The sequence below is a fragment of the Pyrgilauda ruficollis genome, unplaced genomic scaffold, assembly GCF_017590135.1.
Source record: "Pyrgilauda ruficollis isolate IOZ18807 unplaced genomic scaffold, ASM1759013v1 scaffold6, whole genome shotgun sequence".
NCBI lineage: Eukaryota > Metazoa > Chordata > Aves > Passeriformes > Passeridae > Pyrgilauda > Pyrgilauda ruficollis.
This window is the reverse complement of record NW_024527710.1, coordinates 7,713,067-7,736,431: the sequence shown is the minus strand read 5'-3', so window position 1 is coordinate 7,736,431 and position 23,365 is coordinate 7,713,067. Positions and strand designations below refer to the sequence as shown.

The following is a 23,365-nucleotide window of genomic DNA, read 5'->3' as shown; positions in this document are numbered from 1 at the left end:
CCTGGCGGCCGCGATGGCCGCGGGGCCGGGGCGGCGCCGCGCCGGGGGCAGAGTCCAGCGCGGGCGGCAGCGACCGCAGGAGCCCGGGGCCGGCGCGGAAGATGCCGCTGGGGCTGAGGAGCAAGAAGAAGGACAAGTCTAAGGAGACCTTCAAGCTGGTGGAGAGCGAGGCGGCGGCGCCGGCCCCCGCGGCGGCCCCGGCGCCGTCGGCCAGCGCGTCGCGGCTGCAGTTCCACACGCAGCTGGCGCACGGCAGCCCCACGGGCCGCGTGGAGGGCTTCGGCAGCGCCCGCGAGCTGTACGCCCGCATCGGAGAGGCGTTCGGCATCCACCCCGCCCAGGTAGGGCCGGCACCGCCGCGGCCGCCGGGGCTGTTCAGCGCCCTGCCCCGTCCTCTGCCACGGGCTTGTGAGGACATGCCTGCTTTGCGCTGCTCGGGAGGAAAAACTCCCTTTGCTATTCCAAATGAGCGTTATCGTACGGGAAAAGACATAGGTGTGACTGCATTTAACACTTACATGGTAAAAACAGTGGTCCTCTTGACCCAAACTCCAGTGTCTCGGTAACCTGTTGCCGGCTGCTGTTTGACGCTGCTCTTAGGCAGTGCTTCATTCCAGTTAAAAAAGGGACAGCGGATTTATGAGGCTGAATACCCAGAATGAAGGCATTGGAAGAGGAGGGTATGTGGTATAAATGCCCTGAATCGTACTGCATTTTAAAATTTTAGCCGAAAGTGATGTTTGGAAAGTTTTTTTGCTTTATCAGGTAATTATTTTTAAAGTGTTCACTGTTCAAATGGAGTTAAATTTAAGTCTGTAACAAGATTCCTTTTTAAGCTCTGCTGCCTTTTTGATCTTTTCTTTTTCTGAGCCGTGTTCTAAACATTTGTTTGGATAATGATTCATTTGTGTTTGTAAATGCATTGTTTTCTCTTAGTTAAAAGGTAGTGGCCATATCAAGTTCTTCCTATGTGGTTCTTTGAACCTTAACCTCTGAATGGCAAGCTGAAACAGAGGGCTAACATTTCATTATGCCTACGTGTGGCTGTACAGCTTTACTTGTTTTCTTCTTTGTAGATGACTTTTAAAGAAGTTGTAAAGACTGCTGCTACTACAGGCTTTGTTCAGAGTTTGCTGTGGCCTGATGTAGCATTTCAAATAGTAAATTGTAAAGGGAAAGTGGCAGTAGCAGTGAATACAGTTTAATCAGTCACTGTTACATTAAGTAATTAATAGGCAATGCATCAGTGTCCCAGACCTTCCCAGCTGCTTTCTGATCTTCTGCTCCTTTGTTTTCTTTTCACCCTGAGCTGCTGTTCCCCTTTTGTTCTGTTCTATCTCAGTTATACCTTGTGTTCTCAAGTTCTCACAATCACCAGACTGTCTTCTATTTTAGTTTTCTTCCTTTCAGTGTTGAACTTTTGGCTCCACTGACTTGAGAAAGAACAGCTTTCACAGAGAAATTTAATTTTGTATGAATGGTGTGCTCCTGTTTCTCCTGCTAGATGTATACTCTGACACCCTCAGAGGTTGTAGAGGAAGCACCACATATCATGGGCATATACTGCCAGCCTTGTGCCAGACTGGAGAAGCTTCTTATTTTCTTTTTCTCCTAATGTTCCATTCCTTAATTTTTATTTTTTTTAAATGTGGCTTATTGCTAAAAATGAATAGAGTATTATTCCTGGAGGCACTGAACTTAAAATCTTTTACTCCAGAAATTCTGTTGGCTTTAAGAAAGTTGTATGATATGAAAATAATGAACAAAAATATCTCCTGGTATAAAGGTGGCATAACAGAGTGAAGAATTCAGACCAGAGAGTCATGCAACAGATTTTTGCATAGAGACAGGATAGATCATTGAACAGCAAAGAAATGTGAATTTATTCGAATTTATTTTAAATTATCTATTCATTAAAACTGCTTGTGGACAGATAGTCTGATGTAAAGAATAATGCCAGAAGCTACATCTCAGCAAACTGAAGGACGCTCAGGTACTCAAATGCCATTTGCAGGTGTTACCTGTCTAGGAAAGTTTCAGTGACCCAGCTCTGCTGAAGCCTGTGGGAAGTGTGTGATACCCACACGTGACTGCCTTTGGAAACAGGTCCTATCACAGACATCTCCACCCTGGAGTGGCTGGGCTGGAAAATAGTGGGGGAGGGAGGGAGGGGAAGAGCTCTGTGTAGAGAGCATTCAGAGACCTTTTGCAGAAATGAATACATTTAATACGGTATGCGAGTTTGCCTCAGGGTAGGCAGGAGTATGGATTCTTGGATAAATTCATGCCTAAGTGTTGTAATACGATTCTGAATGAGCTGTACTTGTAATCTGTCACTTCTCCTTTTGACTCCACGTGGTTACAGAACTTCTTTTCCTCTTTGGATCGCACCTCCCGGGACCAGCTGAATTCAGTTTCTGCTGGAGAATCCATTCCAGGTTCTGTGATTGACTGCCAACAGTGACAGAGAGAAGTTTATATAAAACACAGTATTTGTTGGACAGACACTGACAGAAACTTCTGTGCAGACCTGGATCATGAGTAGGGTGGGATGGGGACAGGAATAGGGGGCAGGATGGCTTCAAAGGGGATCTTCGCTGGGTATCTATGGAGGAGTGACACATGACAGGTGCTTTCTGAGGCTTTTCCTGTACTCATCCTTTCTTGTAGGTATTTTATATACCTCTTACCCCTTTTGAGCTGAGGGGTAGGCAGAAGCCTTTCTTCCTGCCTACCTCTGACTTTTACAACGTCCAGCGCTTCTGCTTGTCTCTGTCCAAGGTGACTGTTCTTGCCCCAGGGAGGAGGAGTGAATGTGGCTTCTAGCAATACATTGCCTGTGTTATTGACACCAAAACTGCAGGAGAAAGAAATACAGACAAAACCCAAATAAATTTGTGTTCACTGCTCTTAAATTTGGCAATTCTTAGTATTCAGTCTCCTATTGGTTATTGATCCCCTTGCCTTCAATGCTAATTTGGTCCTCATTCTTCAGTTCTCTTATTAGTCTTTTCCCAGACCAGGTGTCTCAGGCTGTGCCAGGGAGTGATGTTCTCTTATCTCCTGTGTATCTTCTGGCTACTCCCAATCTATGAATGTTAAAATGTTAAACCCCGGTGAAGAGTCTTGTAAAGAGAAACTTCAATTCCCCTCCCCCTGGGCAAAGGAGAACAAATCTCTGACAAAAGTTACATTAAAAAATGTAAGTTTTATCATTTCCAGCATAGTTATTATGAGTGTTGTTTGAGGTACATCACATTTTTCTTGACTTTTAACTTGATTACTGCAACAAGCTTTCAACAAGAAAGCACAGAGCTAAAAAAATATAGATAGATAGACAGATGCAACTCTTAACTAACAACACAACCCACGCACAGTTACGTGTATGTTTCTGCTTGCATAAATAATATAAATATTCCCTTATTTTTTCTATGGAGGTTGAAGTAGGAAAAATAGTTGGAAAAAGTATTTACGTGTAGCTTTGGCCTTTTAGAATTGCTACTCCACTCTGACTATTGGGAATGTAGCAGGGAATGTTCCCCGTAAGGGTGAAAGTGCTGAGTGCAGTCTGTATGATAAATAAATGAGCACTGACTGAAGGACAATGTGGGTCTGTTAAGGCATTTGGTGGTGGTGTGCTCCTGTGAGAGCACATGGTAGGGCTTTAAAGTATTCAGAGTAGCTAATCAGGCACTGAGAACGTGGATATTAAAGTCCAGCTGTAGCAGGGCTATTTCTTGATCAGACGAGAAGGGAATGGTAACCCATAGAAGCTGCGTGGACTTTTGGTTTGCTTACTTGCAATTTTCGTTTTGATTATTTTGTTTGCTTTGAACGGTGAAATGTGGTGGGGCAGGTGAACTAAACTTAATGCTCCATGGCTGTGTCTGTCCAGAGCCCTTGGAGGTTGGGGTTTCTTTCACCTCAGTGGAAGGAATTTTGCATCACAAGGGTAATTCAGACCTTTCTGGCAGCTCCCTCTTTCTCTTCCAGTAGCAAGAGTTCAGCTGCTGAGCTTGTGTGGGCTGTAGTTCCACAGGCCTTGCCTCCTCATGCTAAACAGTCAAGTATACAGTGAGGCTGTGCCACATTAAACTTTCATAGAAGTATTTGATTTAAACCTGTTCAATTTAAACTTTTATGAAAGACTGCTGACAAATAAGCCACTGCTGAAACTTGTGTTTCTGAACAAAACTGTCCTTTCAACAATAAAAAATCTGAAGTGTGTTTTAGAGAAAGGTTTAGCTTGTGAAATCCTCATCACCAAAATCTTGCAAGTTTTATTGTTGCGCTTATCTGTTGAAAGAAATTGCTCACAATCACGCCTACAGATTGAATACTTTAAATGAGCAAACTTAACACTCCCTACAAAACACCTCCTCCCAACCCTATGGCAAGAATTGTTTGCTTGCTGTTTCCCTGAGCAGTCTTTAAATGTCACACCCATATTGCATGTGATGCTTGCTGTGTCTTTTCCAATACTTTAACTGAAAGTATTTGAAATATTAGTATGGAAATAATTGGATGGAAGAACTTACCCTGTAATTACTTGTGTACACTGTATTACACTGTAATACTTGTGTGCAAAAAAACCAAAAACCCAAACAAAAAAAACCCCAACCAAATCTCAAGACAAACAGCAAAACACTGAATACTTATTTTATAAGCCTTTGAATATATTGACCAGGCTGAATACCTGACAGTACCAAAACCACACGAGAACTTGGAGGAGTTGGTTACTCTCTTCCTGTTGCTGAAGCTGGTCAAGGCTCCCACATTTTCCTTGGGAGAGATAAAGTGAGTAAGATACCGAGAAAATGCACTGGTGATTTCTTGATATGATGACATCTACATATATAGGGAAGTATGTCAGTGGGTGTTACATGTTGCTCATAATTAAATTCCCAGTTCCCTTCCTCTTAACTTTACAGAGATCATAATAATTTAATGTTTATCAGAGATTTTTAATACATTTTCAATAGCTTCTGAGTATGTAATCTATCAACCCACTCATTATTGAGTTCTCAAGGTGTCAGCTCAATATGGAAGATCAGAGTACAATTAATGTATAGAACATGCAATATGGTGCTGCATATATACTTTATATAACACATCACGCAACCCTCTTTTTCTTAGCTAATATAATTTCTTTATATAACACACAGTGTAGCCCTGGTTTTGTTGGCTTATGTGGTCTCTTCCAATTGAAAATATGGGTGCAGGGAATAATCTGTTAGTAATCTTATTGGAGATATCTATTTTATCAAGTTGTGCATAAGCCCCTAGTGTCCAGCAACATGGAATTTCCTTCTTCTGAGTGGTGCAGAAGATAACTCTTGGTGAAGGAGGTATCCTAGATACTTTGTGACTGATGTAATCCTTCTGATTTATAATATCTTGCTAAAGTTGGCATGAAATATTCACAGCACTGGTACACTGAGTTAAAGACCAAATGCCTATGAAGTTTTAGGGTGAAGACAGAAGAGACTTAACCATGAGAATTGTGCATTGAATTTTTTTCTTGTTTCATTTTTGAATAAGAAAATTACTATTAAAAATATGCAAAAGTTTGAGTGAGTGGAAGCTGTTTAAGTATTCAGGTATATAATCTGTCATTAGGTACCAATATTAAACTTATGTAAAATCTATGAAAATACCATTTTTGAATCAATAGGTCTCAGTTGTGTACAAATAAAGCTATGTTACAACTGGTAGATGGTGTGGTGATATATCTTTCTGGGTAGGCACATCTTTAGTACATTACTCTTTGCATATATCTGTTCTGAGAAAAAGCAGTTGTTCACTAAAGAGGATGAAGAATGATTTAAGTTTTATTTTTGACTAGCTGATGCTCTCTCAGCCTTGTGGTTAGCACAGAACTGACTCACAAAAAATTCTGTAGACTTATAGGCTGTAGTAGGAATGCCATCCAGATGAAGATCTATAAAGAGAAACTCTGGATCAAGTTTCTAAATATCACATTTCTCCTCTGTTGCCAATTTTATCTATTCAAAGGTGTGACAGTATTTACTAGATTGTCTGTTTGACAAGGTCAGATGAAGGATGCTAATGTCTAAAATGTGAAGACAGTCGTTGTTATTCATGGCAGGAAGGCTGAACAGAGAACTGAGTTACCATTCCATTTTAAACTGGCAAAGTTATGTAACTTGAGAGAGCTGAAAATGTGTATGTGAACTTGATATCATCTGTTTTGATTTTTTGTTTAAAAAAAGCTTGTAATTAGAGATTATTATCATTATAAGTATTATTATATACAATTTTCTTCTTAAAACCAGATTAATTTCTCTAGGTGTTGTTATATCTAGAGTAGTGTTTAACTGAAAACCCTTGTATTACCTGAGCAAATAAAACTAATGTCTGTTAAGGGTGTGCTGTTACAACTTTCATTGTTAAATAAGGTGTTAAATTGCAGTGGATGTTTGATGGATTAGATGAGATAAAGCAAGTAGTCATTGAAGCAAGGCTGTTTGGTTGGGCGTTTTTTTTGTTTTGTTTTTAAAAACAGGGACTAAACAAGACCTCTGTCAAGAAACACAATCTCTCTATTAACTTTGTCTTTTAAGATTAAAACCCTCATAGTTACAGAATCTAAATCCTAGAAAGCTCCAGAAACTTGAATGTTCTCTGTGAAATAAATTAGTAAAAGTATCCACTCTGTTTGACCTGGAGTCAATTTAAACAGGTTGGTAACTTTCATTTCAATTTTTCCGCTTTATTCCAGTGATGCCAGAAGGAATTAAAAGGTCATGTGTAGTGTTCTGGGGTGGAAAACCCATTCTTTGCCTCAGTGAAGTAGATTTTAGGGATTTCTCTTGGAGCTCAGAGTCTCTCTGGTTTGGCTGCTGCCCTGTGCTCTGTGCTGCCCAGGAGGAACCTGGGGTTCCCTTGGCCCTCGCTCCTCTCCTGCTGCAGCCTGGAAAGGCTCGGGCACCTGTCATTACCGTAGCTCTGGTGGTGTGCTGGGCTCGGCCAAATTCCTTCATGCAGCTCCGTGGTGGGCAACAGCATCTCTGCTCCCAGGCAGTGCAGAAGGATTGCTCTCACCCTGCCTGTGCCCAGGACAAGAAACCTCCCTGCAGAAGAACTGGCATAAGTGTAGCGAGAAAAAGGACTGCCTCATAGCCAGTGCTGAAGGGAAATCCCTCAGAAAAGCTGATTTATAAAGAAGCAATTTCACCTTTTTATTAAGCCTGGCTTTTACTGGAACAGGGGTGACCCCAACTCGTGCTGGGGAAGGGTAGGAACTAAGCAAGCCCATTGGAGAAAACATGCTCTGAGCTGATGAGGGAACACTGGAGCAATACAAAGCATTTCATGCTCTCTCATGACTTTTGTTTTGATAAGCTCTCTATTTTTTTTTTTTTTCTTACCATTAAACTGTTTTCAGCTAATCAAGTTTTAAAGTGATCAAGCTCTCTTTTTTTTTTTTCTTACCGTTAAACTGTTTTCAGCTAATCAAGTTTTAAAGTAGTCCCTAGTGATCTTTGAATCAGGTGGAATTTGAGGTGGGTGAATGATGAGGCAAAAGATGGCTCTTCAGTTTGCTTACTCTGACCTGTGGTGCAAGCTGTAGCAGCTCAGGGTGCCTCTCTCAGGGCTGCTGTGCTGAGACAGGCCTTGGGAGCCTGCTCACACAGGGACGTCTCTTTCCTATGTTCCCTGCCAGCTCTCACCTGCACTTTGAGCTCCTGGTGCTTTCTGTTGTGTGTGGATGGAGACTACTCCTGGTGCAGCTGGAGAGGAAGGGGGATCACTTGAGCTATGGACCTGTCACAGGGGCCTGAACTGAGCTCTCATGTCAGCTTCTTGTCAAGCTCACCAAACCTAACACACTGTTACTGTGTTTGCTTTCCTTCTGCACAGATCATGTTTTGCACTTTGAACACTCATAAAGTTGATATGGACAAGCTCTTAGGTGCACAGATTGGCCTTGAAGATTTCATATTTGCCCATGTGAAAGGACAGCGAAAAGAAGTGGAAATTCTTAAAACTGATGAAATGCTGGGACTTACCATTACAGACAATGGAACTGGCTGTGCCTTTATAAAGGTAAACTTAATTACCAGTGAAATACTTTGTTCTATACAAGCTCCTGTTACTATAATAGGTTAATTATTGGTTTCATGATCCTTTAGAACTATAAAATCTTTTATTATCATATATATGATAAGTAAAGAATAAAGTTGCTTTTCTTTAGGTACATGATTCAAAATTAGTTCAGCTAATCTGTACTGTATGTCATTCAAAATCAGTTCATTTGTTCATTGCTTCTGTAACGTGTATCAGCTTTACAATGAGAGCATTGTATCTCCTGAGCTACCCTGAGGTGGTAGGTGTTAGATACTGCTTGCATCTGCCCCCTCCTGTTTTAAACTGATTTTCTGATGTCATTTATTAGATGCTTATAGAATTTCTGTTACTCATGTGATAATGAGATCATGTTCTTTCAGTCTTTGGCTGTTCCCAGGGCAGAAGCCTTTGTGCTGTACAAGAGCAGGGGCAAATATAGTGGTTTTTCAGCTTTCCAGTATTGTTGCCTTAGATAGGGTGAATTACAAGGGTATGGATTAACACAATTTACCACAATGAGTTTGAGTAGCAAGTATGGGCAGTAACATACTCAGTATATTAATCATAATTGCTTTCCTTCTCCTCTTCTATATGACCTAGAGGCAATATGTTTTGAGACAAGTAGAGGCTTATGAAATGATGCTGCCCTTCTTGCTAGACGAGGTATTAGGAATCTTAATCACATTTTCTGCCTTTTTGAGATTCTTTGCTCTAATATACTCTGGTTACCCATTATTAGAGAGGCATTAGCAATTATCTTTGATTACTGCTACCCCAATCTCTGTTCTCATTGTAAACAGAGCTTTTGTATGGAGAAGTTGTATTTTCTGTTCATTCCTTAGCTACCATGGCTGTAAAACAGGACACGGTTTACAAATTGGTTTGTTTGTCTTTGCTGTGGAAAAATGTGACTGAGGTCATGTTTGTACAAGTCAAGATGCAGTGAAGGTTTCACTAAGCGTTTTGGCAAAATCATAGCCCGACTTTTATGTTTATTGATGAAGAACTGCAAATTTCTAGTGGTGGCATCTATACAGCCCATAACATTCAGTCGTGCTGCTGCTTATGTGGCGTTTTAAAAGAAGGCATTGAAGCAGTGCTTCAGTGAGCAGCGCTCACGAGTGCAGCCCTGTGCAGTGACACTCCCTTTGTGCTTGCTTGGTAACAGGCAGAGAGAACAGCCCTCACACAGACTGCTGCACAATTGGAGCACGCTGGAAAACCCTCACAACATTGGCCAGACAAGCTGTAATTTCCAGTAAATTGTGTAAAAGTCCTCTTAACAAATATATATTATTTTTCCTTGTACTGGTCTAATAACAATCATTGTAATGAAAATGATGCGGTCTTCTTGGGATTACATCAGTTTTAAGGAGTTTCTAGGAGCATACTTTGTTGCTGCTGCACATGTAGCTAATGGATCTTTTAAATCAGCATAGAAAATGCATATACAAAAGTGAAAGCTGCATCCTTTTTATTACTTCATTGTCTAGGTAAATGAGACTGTCTCTAAAGTTTTAACGAATTTTTTTTGCTTATATACATATATTTTCCTTAAAAATTTTAACTGTGTCCCAATCCTAATTAAAAATTAATACTAAATTTACTGATTGGTGTGTTACTGGTTGGTGGGTTGTAGTTATTTTACTGCATTTTGAATAACAGGGAGGTTTCTAGGTTTGATGTGGTAACCCAACCAATTTTAACCTGACGCTGAACTGCAGGGCTTTTTCCTATGAAATTTAATCTTGTTTTGCCTTACTAAGAGCAAAACCTGTTGTCATTCTGCTTTCACAAATTATTTTGGGGGGTACACAGGCAGGTGGGAAAAAGTATTATGGAGTCAAATTAGCATTCAAAGAACAGCAGTAGAACTTGAAGTATGACTGAGTGGTGTACAAGGAGATATTATTAAATGGAGTAGGCATTGCATAGGAAATATAGATCCTCATAGCTTCTCAATGGACTGTAGAGCACTTGAAATACAGGCAATTGCATCTTAATTACTGTGACAGTGTAGCTTGACTGTCTCAGTCAGTTAACTTGGAGTGATGATAAAAAGTGACACAAATAACAGCCAGTGAATATTATTTAAACTGTCTTAGTGTTGGGATCCAAGTGCTAAGAAGAAAAGCTAAATGAATATTAAACAAGTAGACTGAACATTGATTGAGCTGAGTGGGACAGGTTTTGAGTCCTGGTAACAGAAATGCATTTGGCACATTTGGTTTCTGGTGCGTACAGTAGCCACATTCACCACGAGGCTTCTGTTTGGTGCTAGAAGGAGTTAAACTCAGCCTGAAGCTGACAAAGATTGCAGTGCCCTGCATGCCAGTGAGCACTCTCACACTTCCTTCCCACTGACTCTGAGATGGAGGCACAAGTGTGGGCTCAGCCGCGCGCCGGGACAGCAGCAGCTCCCGGAGCGCTGCGCCACCAGGCTGAGCTGTTATCTCACACAGTTAGCCTGAACCACTCAGTCCTTGTTGAAAAGATTGTTATTCAGGAACACGTTAGAATGAAATTTGTATCTGCAGAATAAAAGATACTTTACTATGTCATAGCTTTTCTATTCAATAGCCATATAATAATGGCTGAAGTGATGTATGCACACGATGAACAAATATGACAGTATGTAACAACAATAAACAGAATCACTGAAATTTAAAGTGTGATAAATCGTAGAGATATTTTAAAGGTTTTTCCCCATACTTTTAAAATTACACTTCATAGGAGCTATAACTTCTGTTATGACTTTTAGACTATTTGTGTTTTCCATGAGATGGCAGTTTTCCATGAGATGGCAGTTAAAATGTTTTCCTATTCTTTATTATTTCAAAGGATATCCTTTAATATACAGCTGTATAGCTTAATGAGGAAAGTAGTAGTTTCAGCACTGGGGATGGGTCTTAAGAAGATCAGCCCTTTATAGTATGTAACTTTTTACTATGTCCCTGGACTAAACTTGAGAAGAGAAAAATTCTGTTCCTATGCTTGTCAAGCTATTAAATAGAAAAACCCCAAAAACTTGAATAACCATCCTCATTACTGAAATGTCTGTGATCAGTTTTAAAGCACAAAAATATTAGGTTATTCACAACTCTTTATTTCTAAAGTGTGGTTCCTTTTTTCCCTGTCTGATTGTATATTCAATGCTTATTAAAATACTTTGTTTGAAAAATAATGCTTTTCAAAATATGTTTTACGACAATCTTATTGAAAAAACACACTGCTGGAATAATAATATCAGTAGTATTGGTATTGTTAACTGACATGCTTGAAACTTGGTGGTGTCACCTCTTAAAAACTATCACCTTTTAAAGAAATGTTTCTAATTCTGGTGGTGTGTTTTTGTTTTTTTTTTTAAACAATAGCGAATTAAAGAAGGCAGTATTATGGACCAAACCAAAACCGTCTGCGTGGGTGATCACATAGAGACCATAAACGGAAAAAACGTGTCACAGTGTCGGCATTACGAAGTTGCCAAAATGCTAAAAGATCTGGAGAAAGGTCAGAAGTTTAAGCTGGAGTTGGTAGAGCCTTTGAAAGCATTTGGTGAGTGACCTGACTGTCCACCTTGTTCAGTAAAACACCTTGACAGTAAAATCCCATCATTGCATTGCTTTGTGAGTTTGTTTTCAGAAAGCAGCCGGGTGTCCGCCTATGGTAACATAACTACTACAAGAAAGTACACTTAGTTTTTTTCGTTGAAGTGGAAGATTTATGAATGGATTTTCTTCCATCTTGCTTTCTCCAGCAGTCATCCTGGTGTGAGTTACCTCACCTGAGCCTTCGTCAGTCTCTTTTACCACTACATGATGTTGCAAAATAAGATCAGGAGTTGTTTCATAGGTACAGTTTTAAAGCATGGATCACTTCACTAATGTCCTGATCCTCAAAACTCTTTTTTTCCTCTATTAATACATAATCCCTGTTGTTCTGTGTCAGACTTTCCTATTTCTGTACCCTTTACTGGGGTCTGTGCTCTCTAATGCAGAAGGAGTCTGCAGCAAGTGCTGTCTGGGATTCCCCAGAGCACCTCCTTTGCTGTCTGCTTGTTCTCCCTGTCCCCCTCCCCAGCCTTTTTGTGGATCTCCAGTCATGCAGCAGGTGTACTCAGAATTGGAAGAAGGCAGAATTGCAAAGCTCTGTCTTTGCTTGCCACCTGCATGCTATGAGAAGTGGTGCTTAAATAGAAGGAAGGCATTAGCAGAAGGACTGCTAATTCTTTTATATATGAACTCTATCAATGTAGAAAACAAACAAGGGAAGTTTTGCTCAGGCAGTCAAAATAGAGACTGAGTTACAATTTTTATTATCTCAACTTTTTGGATCCTCTCCCCAAACCATGTAGCATTTTCCTGTAATAAAAACTTCTAAATAATGCTAAAGCATAAATTTGTATGAGGCCTTCTGCACACCTGCAATAACAGTCAATTCAATATCGCTATCTTCACTACAGCAGCAAAAATTTTAAACATTTATATATTTTTCAAATTTTTTTAATGTGTAGTAGTTTACAGCTACTGTCATACACCAGTCTTGACACTTGGTGTCAGAATAGCAGCAGAAATTGAAAATGAGAGAAATACAAAGATTTTTTTTTTTTTTTGCTTTTGGTGCTTCTGTGAAGAATGGGAGTTATGAGTTGATCTCTAATGTGTTCGGATTGCTACTGTTGTTAAGTGAATGTGTATGTTATACATTATGCTAAAGAATTGCATATGTTGTCTATCTCAATTAGTAATGCAGCAATGCCTTTTTTTAATATGGGCCTATAATTTGTGTTCAATGCTAGAAGTATTAAACGGTCTGTTTGTAAATCAGCATTTGATTGATGACTTCAGCCATAATTTAATAATTTTTACTTTAGCTGGGTGGCTAAAATACCTTTTAGTCTGCCTGTGATGTAGAGGAGATAATGCTCTAATTTCATGGCAATACCTTTTTTCTGTCATTGATTTAAGAGGCAACCAGAGCTTTGTGGACAGATTTTTGGAAGATGCACGTTATTTTTTTACCTACAGAAATTAACTTGCAAGTTGCAGTGCTCAGTAGGTTAAAACGTCCTGTCTTTAGCCTTAGGTACAGTTAGGCTTCAGGCACAAAGATAATGCTTAAGCTGCAGCTTAAGCACTAAGAATAGCCCCAGAGGAGATGACAGACAAGATCCAGATCCTGCTCGACTGGTAGGTGCTGAATTCCTGTTAATTTCAACAGAATTCGGTGAGGGTACTTATTTCTGAGACAAACCTCTATGTGAAATTATTTTTATTTTTCTTCCTCTCAGCAGAATGTGAAATAAGCATAATTTACTGGTTGGACATCCTTCTACCATGTACACACAGGCTGTCTTAGTTCCCCTAGGCAAGGCTTGTAGCACAGAATAAACGATTTGCACCAGTCACAAGCATCTGTGAATTGTGAAAAATGAGTAGAAACAAAGTAAAGGCAGCACAACACGAACTCTGGGTTTTAATGATGTGAACATGAAAAATAGTTTCTGTGATAGCCAGAGTATTTTGGTCTAAAGGACTGCAAATAAAGGTTATGTCATGAGTTTTAAGGTGATAATGGTGACAGAATTTGAAAAATACGGGGTTTTTTATCAGGAATTACTTTTTGAAACAAGTCTATCAGAAATGATGACAATCTTAAGGATGTTTTAAACTGTCCTTGAAGCAATAAAAGGATAAAGTGTTGATCCTAAGTATATATATGAGACTTTGACATACCTATTTGTATCATGAAAGCTAATAAAGTTTACTTTTCAAGCATACTGTTCAGCATAATAATCTTGATTTGTGACCACTTATGCAAGCATGATGAGCTGAAATCTATCTGAGCAAAATTAATAGAATATGTTGAAGTATAACTTCAAGAAGAGCTTATTAGAAAGGCTTGCAATTAAGAGGAGGAATATCTGTTAGAAAAAACAGGACAAATTAAAGCAGTTCTGCAGAATTGTCTCCTCTCTTCTAGCACTTTCTAGATTCACTATGTAACTGCCATGTCAATAAGTAAATTAAAGCCTTGCCACTCTTGAATGTAAAATGGCATCCCAAATCTTAAATGATTCTATGCTTCATCTTCTAACTGGGGTGCCTTACCCAGGCTGAAACAAGAAAGGCTGAATTCTTAGAGTAAATTCCGTGTAAACCAGGTACTCTTTGTAGAGATTTATCAGCTATGAAATAATTTTGGTGAAAACTCCTGCAGATCTGCTTATGGCCACTTCACCTCTGTGAGTGCTGATAAGCAGATTGTTAGCTCAGCTCAGTGTGGCTCATCATCACCTGCTTAGAGGGAGTGTTTGCACCATTGCATCAGTGAAAGATAGAAATGTTGCAATGCTAAACCTGCTGTGTGTTCTGTCCAAATAAATCAGCAGCTGGCCGGTGACTTCAGCTGCTATCTAATATAAAGGTATAAATACTTCTCTGTAGAATAGGGAAATAAAATTACACAAGGTACACATATGAAATGAATGCCATAGGCCTGCTTAGATATATTGGTCAATGGAAGTCCTGGCCTCGGTGTAGTTTAGCAGAAATTACAATTTCAAGACAAGAGATTGTCAGCAAAGCTATACTTAAAATAGTTAATTTATAATTAGATTTTTTAATAATCTAGGTCTCGATTAGACTAAATGTGAAGAAACTGTAATAACCAAAACAGATACCTCATATTCATGTTGTACTGTATACGTAGTTTTGTTTGGTATTTTATTTTTGTTGGATTTTTTTTTTTTTTTTTTTTTTTTTTTTTTAGAAAAGCTGGAACCAAGGTCCAAAGGCAGAACTCTGTCAGAGGCTAAAATCTCCAAAGGGAGAGAAACACTTCGCCTGAGAGCCAAAGGCCCTGCTACTGTGGAGGAAATGGTATGGTGGGGTATATGCCCCTCAGTAGTTTAATCACCCAGCTTCTGATTTATTCTTCCCCCGGGCTGATAAGTAGGAAGGAAAAATTGGATGTTACAAGTCCTGTGGGACTGAAGAGAACAGCTCAAGTTGATGACTAGCAGGATGGGGCTGAAGAACCTGGAAACACAGAACCTAGATTTAGATGTCATGGACTACATGGATGAGTTTAGATTAGACCAAGGGGTGCTGAAAAGAGGGAAGGGGGGAAAAAAAGAGGTGGGTTGGTTATGAAGAATTTGTTCCATTTCTGACACTGAAGTGTACAGGGCTGGTGAAAGGGTTGTTGTTAGGAGAGGCTAATTAAATACATTGACGTGAATTTGTGCAAGACCAGGATTAGAGTTTGGTGAATAAGTATTATTCATTATATTTATTATTTATTTTATTTATTATTTATTCTGGGCTCTTCTAAAGCTGATGAGGATTTGATGGAGATCTGTCTTGTCAGGAGATATAAGGCCCCTGTTCACTTTGAATGTGTGAGCTGTGTGACTTGATATTAGGAGGAAAGCTCATGTTTGTGAGAAGAGAGAAAGAGAGTAGAATAGTGTGTTTAATCTGTAGATTTTGTAAGTCTAGGTGGCCAAGATGGGAGTAAGGATAATCACTGGCACATTGCTGGTTGTTTTGAAATCTGCATGGATATAATCATACTTTTGCTCTTCTCTCCCTTTATTCCAACAAAGCCAACTGAAGTTGAAGAAAAAGCAATTAAAAAAGTGGATGAGCTTCTTGAAACGTACATGGGCATAAGAGATATTGAATTAGGTGAGTTTTTAGCAGATACATTACTACAAGAGTAAATAATTTCTCATTTTCTGTAGTCTAACATTTATTTGGTACTTTAGTCCCTGGATGTAAGTGAAGCAAAATTTGTCCAGTCTGCAGTCTCAAAAACTTGCATGTATTTCTACAAATGAGTTTTTCTGATAAAAGAATCACCCTCCCACTTCAATCCTTATGATGTAATTACTCAATCAATCCTCTATTCTTTCTGCACATTAGCTATACACTGTTGCATGAATTTTTTAGTTGTTTGCTATAACTGTCACCCCTGTATTCTTTCTGGTATATATTTTCTAGTGGATCTTGTGTGTGCCTTGGTTAAGAATTCTTAAGGATAAGTTTGTTTATTTGCTTTTTTGCCCCTTGGCATAGACCCATCAAAGTTGATTGCTAAGATTTGAACCTGAGATCTTCATCAGTGAACAAGGAACTATTTAGCAAGGGAACTGACAGAATAATTACAGAAATTTATCAAAATCTCTAAAAGCTGTGTTCCGATGAAAACATGAGAAAACTTATGGAACATTTACTAGTTATAGGAATCATTGATTTATAATGAAAGAAACTACTTAACCCCAGTGTCATAAGTTTCTTAAAGATGCACCAAACTTGTCCTTGCAGCTGTTGCTTTTCTTTGTTATTCTGACAACAACTAATAGGAATTTCTGTTTGTGGGGGAAGAAGCTGCAGTCTAGCTGTTGTACCCTGCCGTGGCTGGTGCAATCCTCCTAGGATCTTGTGGAACTGCTGGTACTGAGACAAAGAGGAAAGTATTTATTATTATGGTAATATCTTAAAAGAACCAGCCAAGAAAAAGGAAAGAATAGGCTAAATGGAAAGTGATCTTGAAAAGAAACCTTTCATGAGAGAGAAGTGGAAAAGGCAAAGCAGAACAGAAAATAGGTCTGGTATGAAGCTCCAGAGGGCTCCATCAGGGCTGGAGGGGCAGCAGTTAGCACAGAGGAATGAGAACAAAAGGTAATTACCTCAATAGCCAAAAGACCTTTGTTGGGTGCTCCTCCAGCAAGCATCTGTTTGGCAGATTCCACTAGTTTACTCACAGGAAAAAATGTAGGTAAAACAGTAGTTGTCCTTCAGTCTAAGGCAGAAGAGGGCTTCCTGGCATAGAAGAGAGGGCAGAGCTGCCCAAAACTCGAGTTCTGTTTCGTAGGTTCTATCTAAACTTTCCAGTTCCCGGGAAACTAGAAGTTCTCAACATTTCTATTCCCAGCAACTCTCATGTGTGATGCTGCTGCCATGCAATGCACTCCTGGGAGGCCTGTGTGCTGCTGAGCCACGTTTAGGTTGGGGAGGATTCCATGTCCCATCTCATTCCTGCAACCTCTGTGCCTCAGTCTGGCTCAGGCTTCAAAGCTCTGAGTCCCCTGCCAGCTGTCCCTCTGGGAGCTGTTTTTGTCCTGCAGCTGTTGCAGTCCTGGCTCAGGCTGGGCTTTTGGAAGCTCCTGTCCTTGCAGGTTACTTCCAAGGTCCCCAGGCTCCTTGCCCTACAGGAATAAGCAGCTGTGGGTGCTCTGCTTCTGGTGTCCATGGGAACGGTCCTGTGGGAACTGGTGTTCCCTGTGGTTTTGGCTCTCAGTACTGTAAACAGGATGGCTCTTGCACAGTAGACTGAGAAGTTCAGCTTTCAACACATGGTTGAGTTAATAGCCAAGCACCTGGTAGAGTTTTCCCATGAATTCCTTGAATTATTTTTTCCTTTCAAAAAGATCTAATGCCCTTCATCTTTCAGTATGTAGTTTAGAAACTTAAAAAAAAAAGCCTTAAAAGAATACTCAAAGAAGGAAGAGGTCTTTGTTCATAGAGAGGCTCTTTTGTTCCCAGCTGGGTGGTTGTTTTGTCCCTCACCTCTTCTTTTCCTTCCCAAAAGGTAGTGAAACCAAGAGAAGCTGTCAGAAATCAAAGACTGTAGGGTTCATGTAGCTTTAGTTTGCACCTTTGAAGCCATATCCTGAAGTTCAAATCTAAGAGTCAACAGCCAGTGTTGATGACTCAAACCTCCCAACTTCACAATTTTAAAACAATTAAACAGCTCTAGGATTCTTTAGGAAAGGAGAGCTAATCACCTGTCACAAATCTGTTCAATTAACACATGTCAGTTTTTCACATACTGGATGTGATCAGTCACCCATGAAAATGAAATATGAGGAAAAGATTCATTCAGAGAATGCCAATCACCACTTAGCTCGAAATTTCACTCATTACTCAAGCCAGATTAGTTGAAAATGCAAGTCATCACAATGTGCAGCTGACAAGTGATTAAGATCTCAATCATTGCTCACTTCCATGCACTTCTGTTTGTCAGAATCTTTGGATGTCGGTTAATATTACTCTTTCATCTCCATTAAAATGACACTTCCATGGTGTGATTGAATTCTGAAACAGTGCCCCAGTTTTAAGACATAAGTTAGAAAGAAAGGAAAGAAAAACTAATGTTAAATTACAGACAGAAATAAAGGTGAGATAAAGCCCTTAATTTTTGTATGGTTAAGTATCTTGAAGTTTCAAGAATGGCTGACTAAATCTACACACAAATCTCTAGGCTGGACCAAAATAATTTGAAATTGTTAAAGAAAATGCATGCACTTTTTTTCAGGCACAGTTTTTTATTTTTATTTTCAGAGATCTAAATGCTGTTGAGATTTACATACCTGCATTTGGATGTATTTTTACCTTTTTACTTTCTTACTCCTTTGTACTGAAAACTGTACGTAATCCAGAGAAGGCACAGTTTGCTCTGGAAATGCATTCTTCAGCCATTTTATGGGCATATTAGAAATTGGGCCAAGGATTGACTTCAGCATTCTTTAAAACATAGCTGAGAGATAATTCGGATTATTTTAAATTCTATGAGTGCTTTCTGGTAAAGGAATTTGAGCAGTTGATTAAAAGGAGCAACTCAGGAAACAGTATTAGTGAAAAATATTGGCATTTATTTTTTAAAATCAGTAAGACTTGATTTTTTTATGGATTGTATTTAATCCCAAAAATTCTGGGTGAGAGGAAGCGTGCATTTAACCCCAGAATGCTACCGATTGTAAATGATGGCAAGAGGGCTTGCTGTCCACATTTTTTTTCAGCACCTTTTGGCTTCATCCACCAATATTTTCTTCCCCTTTGTTCTATTTTTCTACTTTTGAATGATTGTTTCCTTTCTGTTGCTCTCTATAATATTATCAGACATGACGTATCATTAGGGTGGGAAAAGAGCTCCAATATCACGAGCCCAGCCCTTGACCAAACACCACCATGCCAACTAAACACAGACTAAGTGTCACACCCAGTCATTTTTTGAGTACTTCCAGCTGTGGTGCCTCCACCACTTCCCTGTGCAGCCTATTCAACGCTTAACCACCCTTTCAGTGAAGAAATTTTTCCTGATGTCCAACCTGGACATCCCCTGGTGCAGTCATGGGCTGCCAGCTTCTCTGGGAGAAAGGTGTGGGGAGCAGAATCCAAGGCTGTACTGAAGTCCAGTAGGCATATCCACAGCTTTTTCCTCATCCTGTGGGTGGGTCATCTGGTCATAGAAGGAGATCAGGTTGGTCAGGCAGGACCTGCCTTTCCTAAACTCATGCTGGCTGGGCCTGACCCCCTGTTTGTCCTGTCCATGCTGTGTGATCACACACAAGATAGTTTGTTTCATAATCTTCCATCACTGAGATCAGGCTGAAATATCCTTGCGTATTCTGTCTTTGTTTAAAAAATTTGAAATCTACTTCTCCATTTTTGACTTCATTTTTCAAACTTACCATCTAGTCAAAATATCTTAACAGGTTTAAACCTTTTTTGTTACCCAGGCTTTTTCTCTTGGCTTGCAAATCAATATTCCATAGATGTTTTTATCTCCAAAAGCTTTAACTGAAGTGATAGTCTCCCTGAATCTCTTATTTTCTTCTTCTGTCCCCAGACTTCTTTTCCCAAAGGATTTCATTGCATACATCCAGGAGTATATTGTTTATGGCTGTTCATTTACTCTGAAAGAATAATGGGAGTTTTTTTGATAAAAGGAAGAGCAGCTAGTCCAGTTAAACAAAATAAACTTCAAGAAGAATTAGTACTTAAGAATAAGGAACAAGAAGAAATATTTCTAATATTTATTGTCTACCAGATCCGACAGTGTTCAACATGAAACTTAAAGCGAGTAATGTTAAATACTGGAAACTGCAATAACATGGTTCATTTTCTGCTTTAGAGTGACAGGGCAGAACAAGAATATTTTGATGAAGGCCAAACTTCTAATAGCATTACAGCTAAATAAATATTGAGGCTTCTGTCAGGACTTCTGAAAAAAGCTTTTTCAGAAGTTACAGTACAGGATATGGGCAGCAAAACCACTGTGTAAGGTAGATAATAAGAATGGCAGGCAGAAGGTAGCTTCCATGGCTTGTGCCCCATGTGTCTATTAAAAATGAAAAAATGTGAAAAATCTTTGAGGTTATTTTAAAGGAACTATATTTGAAAAACCAACATATTACTTGGTTCTTATTCTGGGAAGCTTGACATTAACTTCTCAGTTAAAGTTGATGAGACTTCTAATTCCTTTCACCGCTTTTAAGATTGCTGAACTTCTCACAATTTATGTAAAAATTAATCAGACATTAACATTGCCTGAAGTGAACTGAAAAAAGGAAAATCTGAAAACAATTGAGACTCTTTTGACTCTGGAAAAATATTCTATTGAAATAAAATTCCTGTAATCACTTATTGTGCAGCTCTTACAAGAAGCAGTGGGGTGAAGGGAGGGGAGTGGAGACAATTTGGCACGAAGCTGTCACCCTCTGCGAACCAGCAAAGTTTTCTTCAAGCTGGCCGGTATCCGCTGAGTGCCTTGGCAGTCTGTAGGCTTTGATTTGCCCTGGGAATTCCGCATCAATTCCGCGAATGTCACTGTGCGGCCGGGCGCGTTCTGCGGGCTCTGCCGCCCTGCGAGCGCCGTCCCGCGGCTGTGGCAGCTGCGGGGGGAAGCAGGGCTGCGCTCACGGCTGAGTTCCCGGCTGGCAGGGAAGCTGGCCGGCACGGAGGCAGGGAAGGGGCTCGGAGCTCTGTCAGAGCCCGGCGGTGCGCGGGGAGCGGGGCCGCAGTGCAGCCGGGCCGGCGCTGGAGGTCAGCACCGCGCTGCCAAAGAGCCCGCGGTCCCCAGGGAGCCTGGATCCCTGCAGCAGGTGGAACTGGGAATGCCGGTGTGCTTTAGTGACTCTACTGCATTAAATGTGCCCTGCAGTGCTGATCAGACTTACTCAATACAGGTGAAAATGGGGGTTTTTTGAGGCTGCTTTAGCACGGTGATGTTCTGATTCTTGCTTGACTGGGTTGAAAGTTGATCCGCTAAGTTTTTAGTGGATTTTGTTTTCAAGTTTCGTAAATCTATAATAAATCAGTTTTTTAGAGTCTATTTAGTTGTTTGGGAAGGTCATTCTTTAAAGAAAGTTGTGTTTGAAGTTACACTTTCTGTTACTGACAGTTTAATATGTGCAATTCTGAAGCTTCAGCCAGGGCAGCTGGACTGTGATATAATGCCTTGTTGTCTTGCTTTATTGCTGCTGTCTGTGTCATATGGTTCTTCCATATCTCTTGGCCAATTTGTCTTAAAAATTAGCTACATTCCTCACTCCTACTCTGCTTGAACACTTGTCTAGATCCTTACTCTTTGGGTGGCAGCTTTTTCTAAATATCTGGTGTAACAGTCCCTTGGTGTGTTTGCTCTTACGCCATCTTGCACAGCTCTTTTCTCTCCACCCTTCTCCCTGTGTCTATAAAAAGTAAGTTTACATCCTGCTTCATATCCAGAAATCTGTGAGGTTTCAATTGTACCCTTCACCTCATTGTCTCCAGGCTTGCTTCCCTGTAAGTACCTTCTTGTGCCCCATTGTCAGGGAATATAGAGTGGTGTTACACAACAAATCCTTGTGTCCAACTTACCAGGAGCAAGAGTCCCCTCTTTAATGCCCATTTCCCATCCAGACTTGTCTGAGTCCTGGGGACTTCACAGGGGTCACAGAGAGAATCAGTGCAACAGGGATAGGGTTTCTTCTGGCAGGGTCTTGAGGGTCCTTGAGAACCACTAGTGGTGCCTGGGAAGCTGGGGTAAACTTGAACTGTCTCCATCACAGCAGTTTATTTGTCAAGATTTACATACATTTTCCTTGGGCAGCTTTGTGTAGTTTGACACACTGTGATTGTGTTTGGAGCCTGAACACAGTTAAAACCAAAACATCAAGTTTCCTCAGAATTACTGTTGTTGACGTTTACAATGTGGAATATGGCTCAAACTTGCTTACAGCTTGTTGCATGTTTGCACAACAGCAAATGCTGTTTGCCAGAAGTTCATAACTGTCAATAAAGTTGAGCTGAGTTTTAGGTCAACAAAATAAAATTAATTAAATTTGGTAAAACTTCAGAGCAGGGAATGTTTATTTTTATTTTTATTAGAGAGATTTTGCCATGTTGATTGAATACAGTGTATGTGGTAGATGGCAGACTGTCCCAGTAAAGATGTTTTTCTGTGGCTTCAAAACTTCCTTCCTTTTCTTAGGCACTATATTATGTGTTTTACATTTGGACATGTCTCTAAGAAAAGGCTAGAAGCTATCAAATCCTTCACTTTGACGCTTGAATTTGATGTGCTTGTGAAGAAAGTGGCGGGTATTTGATGTTTAACAAAAGATGGAGGATACCTAGCAGTTTAAGGCAGGGGTGTGAAGTAATCACAAAATGAAGCAGACTTCGATGTTTCATCTATTGTACTATACCATCATTTTCCTGTGAAGAGAGGCTGAGGAGCAGAGATACAGCTCAGAAAACAAACTGTATTCAGCAGTGCTGTCTGTGCTGAGTGTGTCTTACAGAGCATTCTGCCCTCCAGCCATGGTATCTTGCTGCCAGTGGTTCTCTGGGCCCAGCTTAACCAGGAGAAATTCCTGTGCTGACTCTTTTCACCCTTCATGGAGATGCAGGTGTCATGATCAAAAGAGGTTTTCATTTGCTCTAATATCCATGGGTTTCCAGCATCCAGTGTTTGGGTCAGATTTCTAAGTTTTCCTAGAGTCCGTGAAACTGCAGTGGCAAGAGGTGAGGGATGAGCACAGCAACTGAGGAGTCAGTCCTAAGCAGCAGCCCCAGTGCAGCCATTTCAAAAATGAGCCCTGACATTTGATAAAATCTGATACTTTTGTGGTAAATAAGAGAAAATGCTGGACAATATTGGTATACAAGATATCACAGTTTAAGTCCATTGTATCGCTCCTCTGCTTTCATTCTCCTGGACTCCAAGATGTTCCTGGTGCTTGGTGGCTCCAGTTTCTTGTGCACAGCAGCAAAACCTTTCTCTTGCTTCTGCACAATTTGACCCACCTGGCTGAGATTTTCATATAACTTTTTCACTTTCTAGAGGCATAAGCATGAACTTTGAGTGCATAATTTCCTGTTGAATCCTAAATTCACCTGATAGACTTTGTATCTTCCTAAACTGACCTCACCAGCTGTTGAAAATAGACATCCCAAATCCTATCCATCCCTATCTTGGCCCCTGTGTGTTAGCTGCCACT

The 23,365-nt window shown here is 40.1% G+C and overlaps 1 protein-coding gene across 2 annotated transcripts in view; it reads left to right on the top strand.

Moving 5' to 3' along the window:
• The window catches only part of GIPC2 (GIPC PDZ domain containing family member 2), a 30,120-nt gene that overhangs the window by 2,836 nt on the left and 3,919 nt on the right, over nucleotides 1–23,365 (top strand). The window contains exons 1-5 of one of the 2 annotated variants that reach the window (XM_041483466.1): nucleotides 7–341; nucleotides 7,885–8,070; nucleotides 11,466–11,646; nucleotides 14,863–14,972; nucleotides 15,701–15,782. In XM_041483466.1, coding sequence (XP_041339400.1) covers nucleotides 102–341; nucleotides 7,885–8,070; nucleotides 11,466–11,646; nucleotides 14,863–14,972; nucleotides 15,701–15,782 — 799 coding nt within the window. In that variant the 5' untranslated portion in view covers nucleotides 7–101. Of the gene's footprint in view, nucleotides 1–6; nucleotides 342–7,884; nucleotides 8,071–11,465; nucleotides 11,647–14,862; nucleotides 14,973–15,700; nucleotides 15,783–23,365 lie in introns of those variants that run through there. The other variant, XM_041483467.1, reaches the window with a different exon arrangement.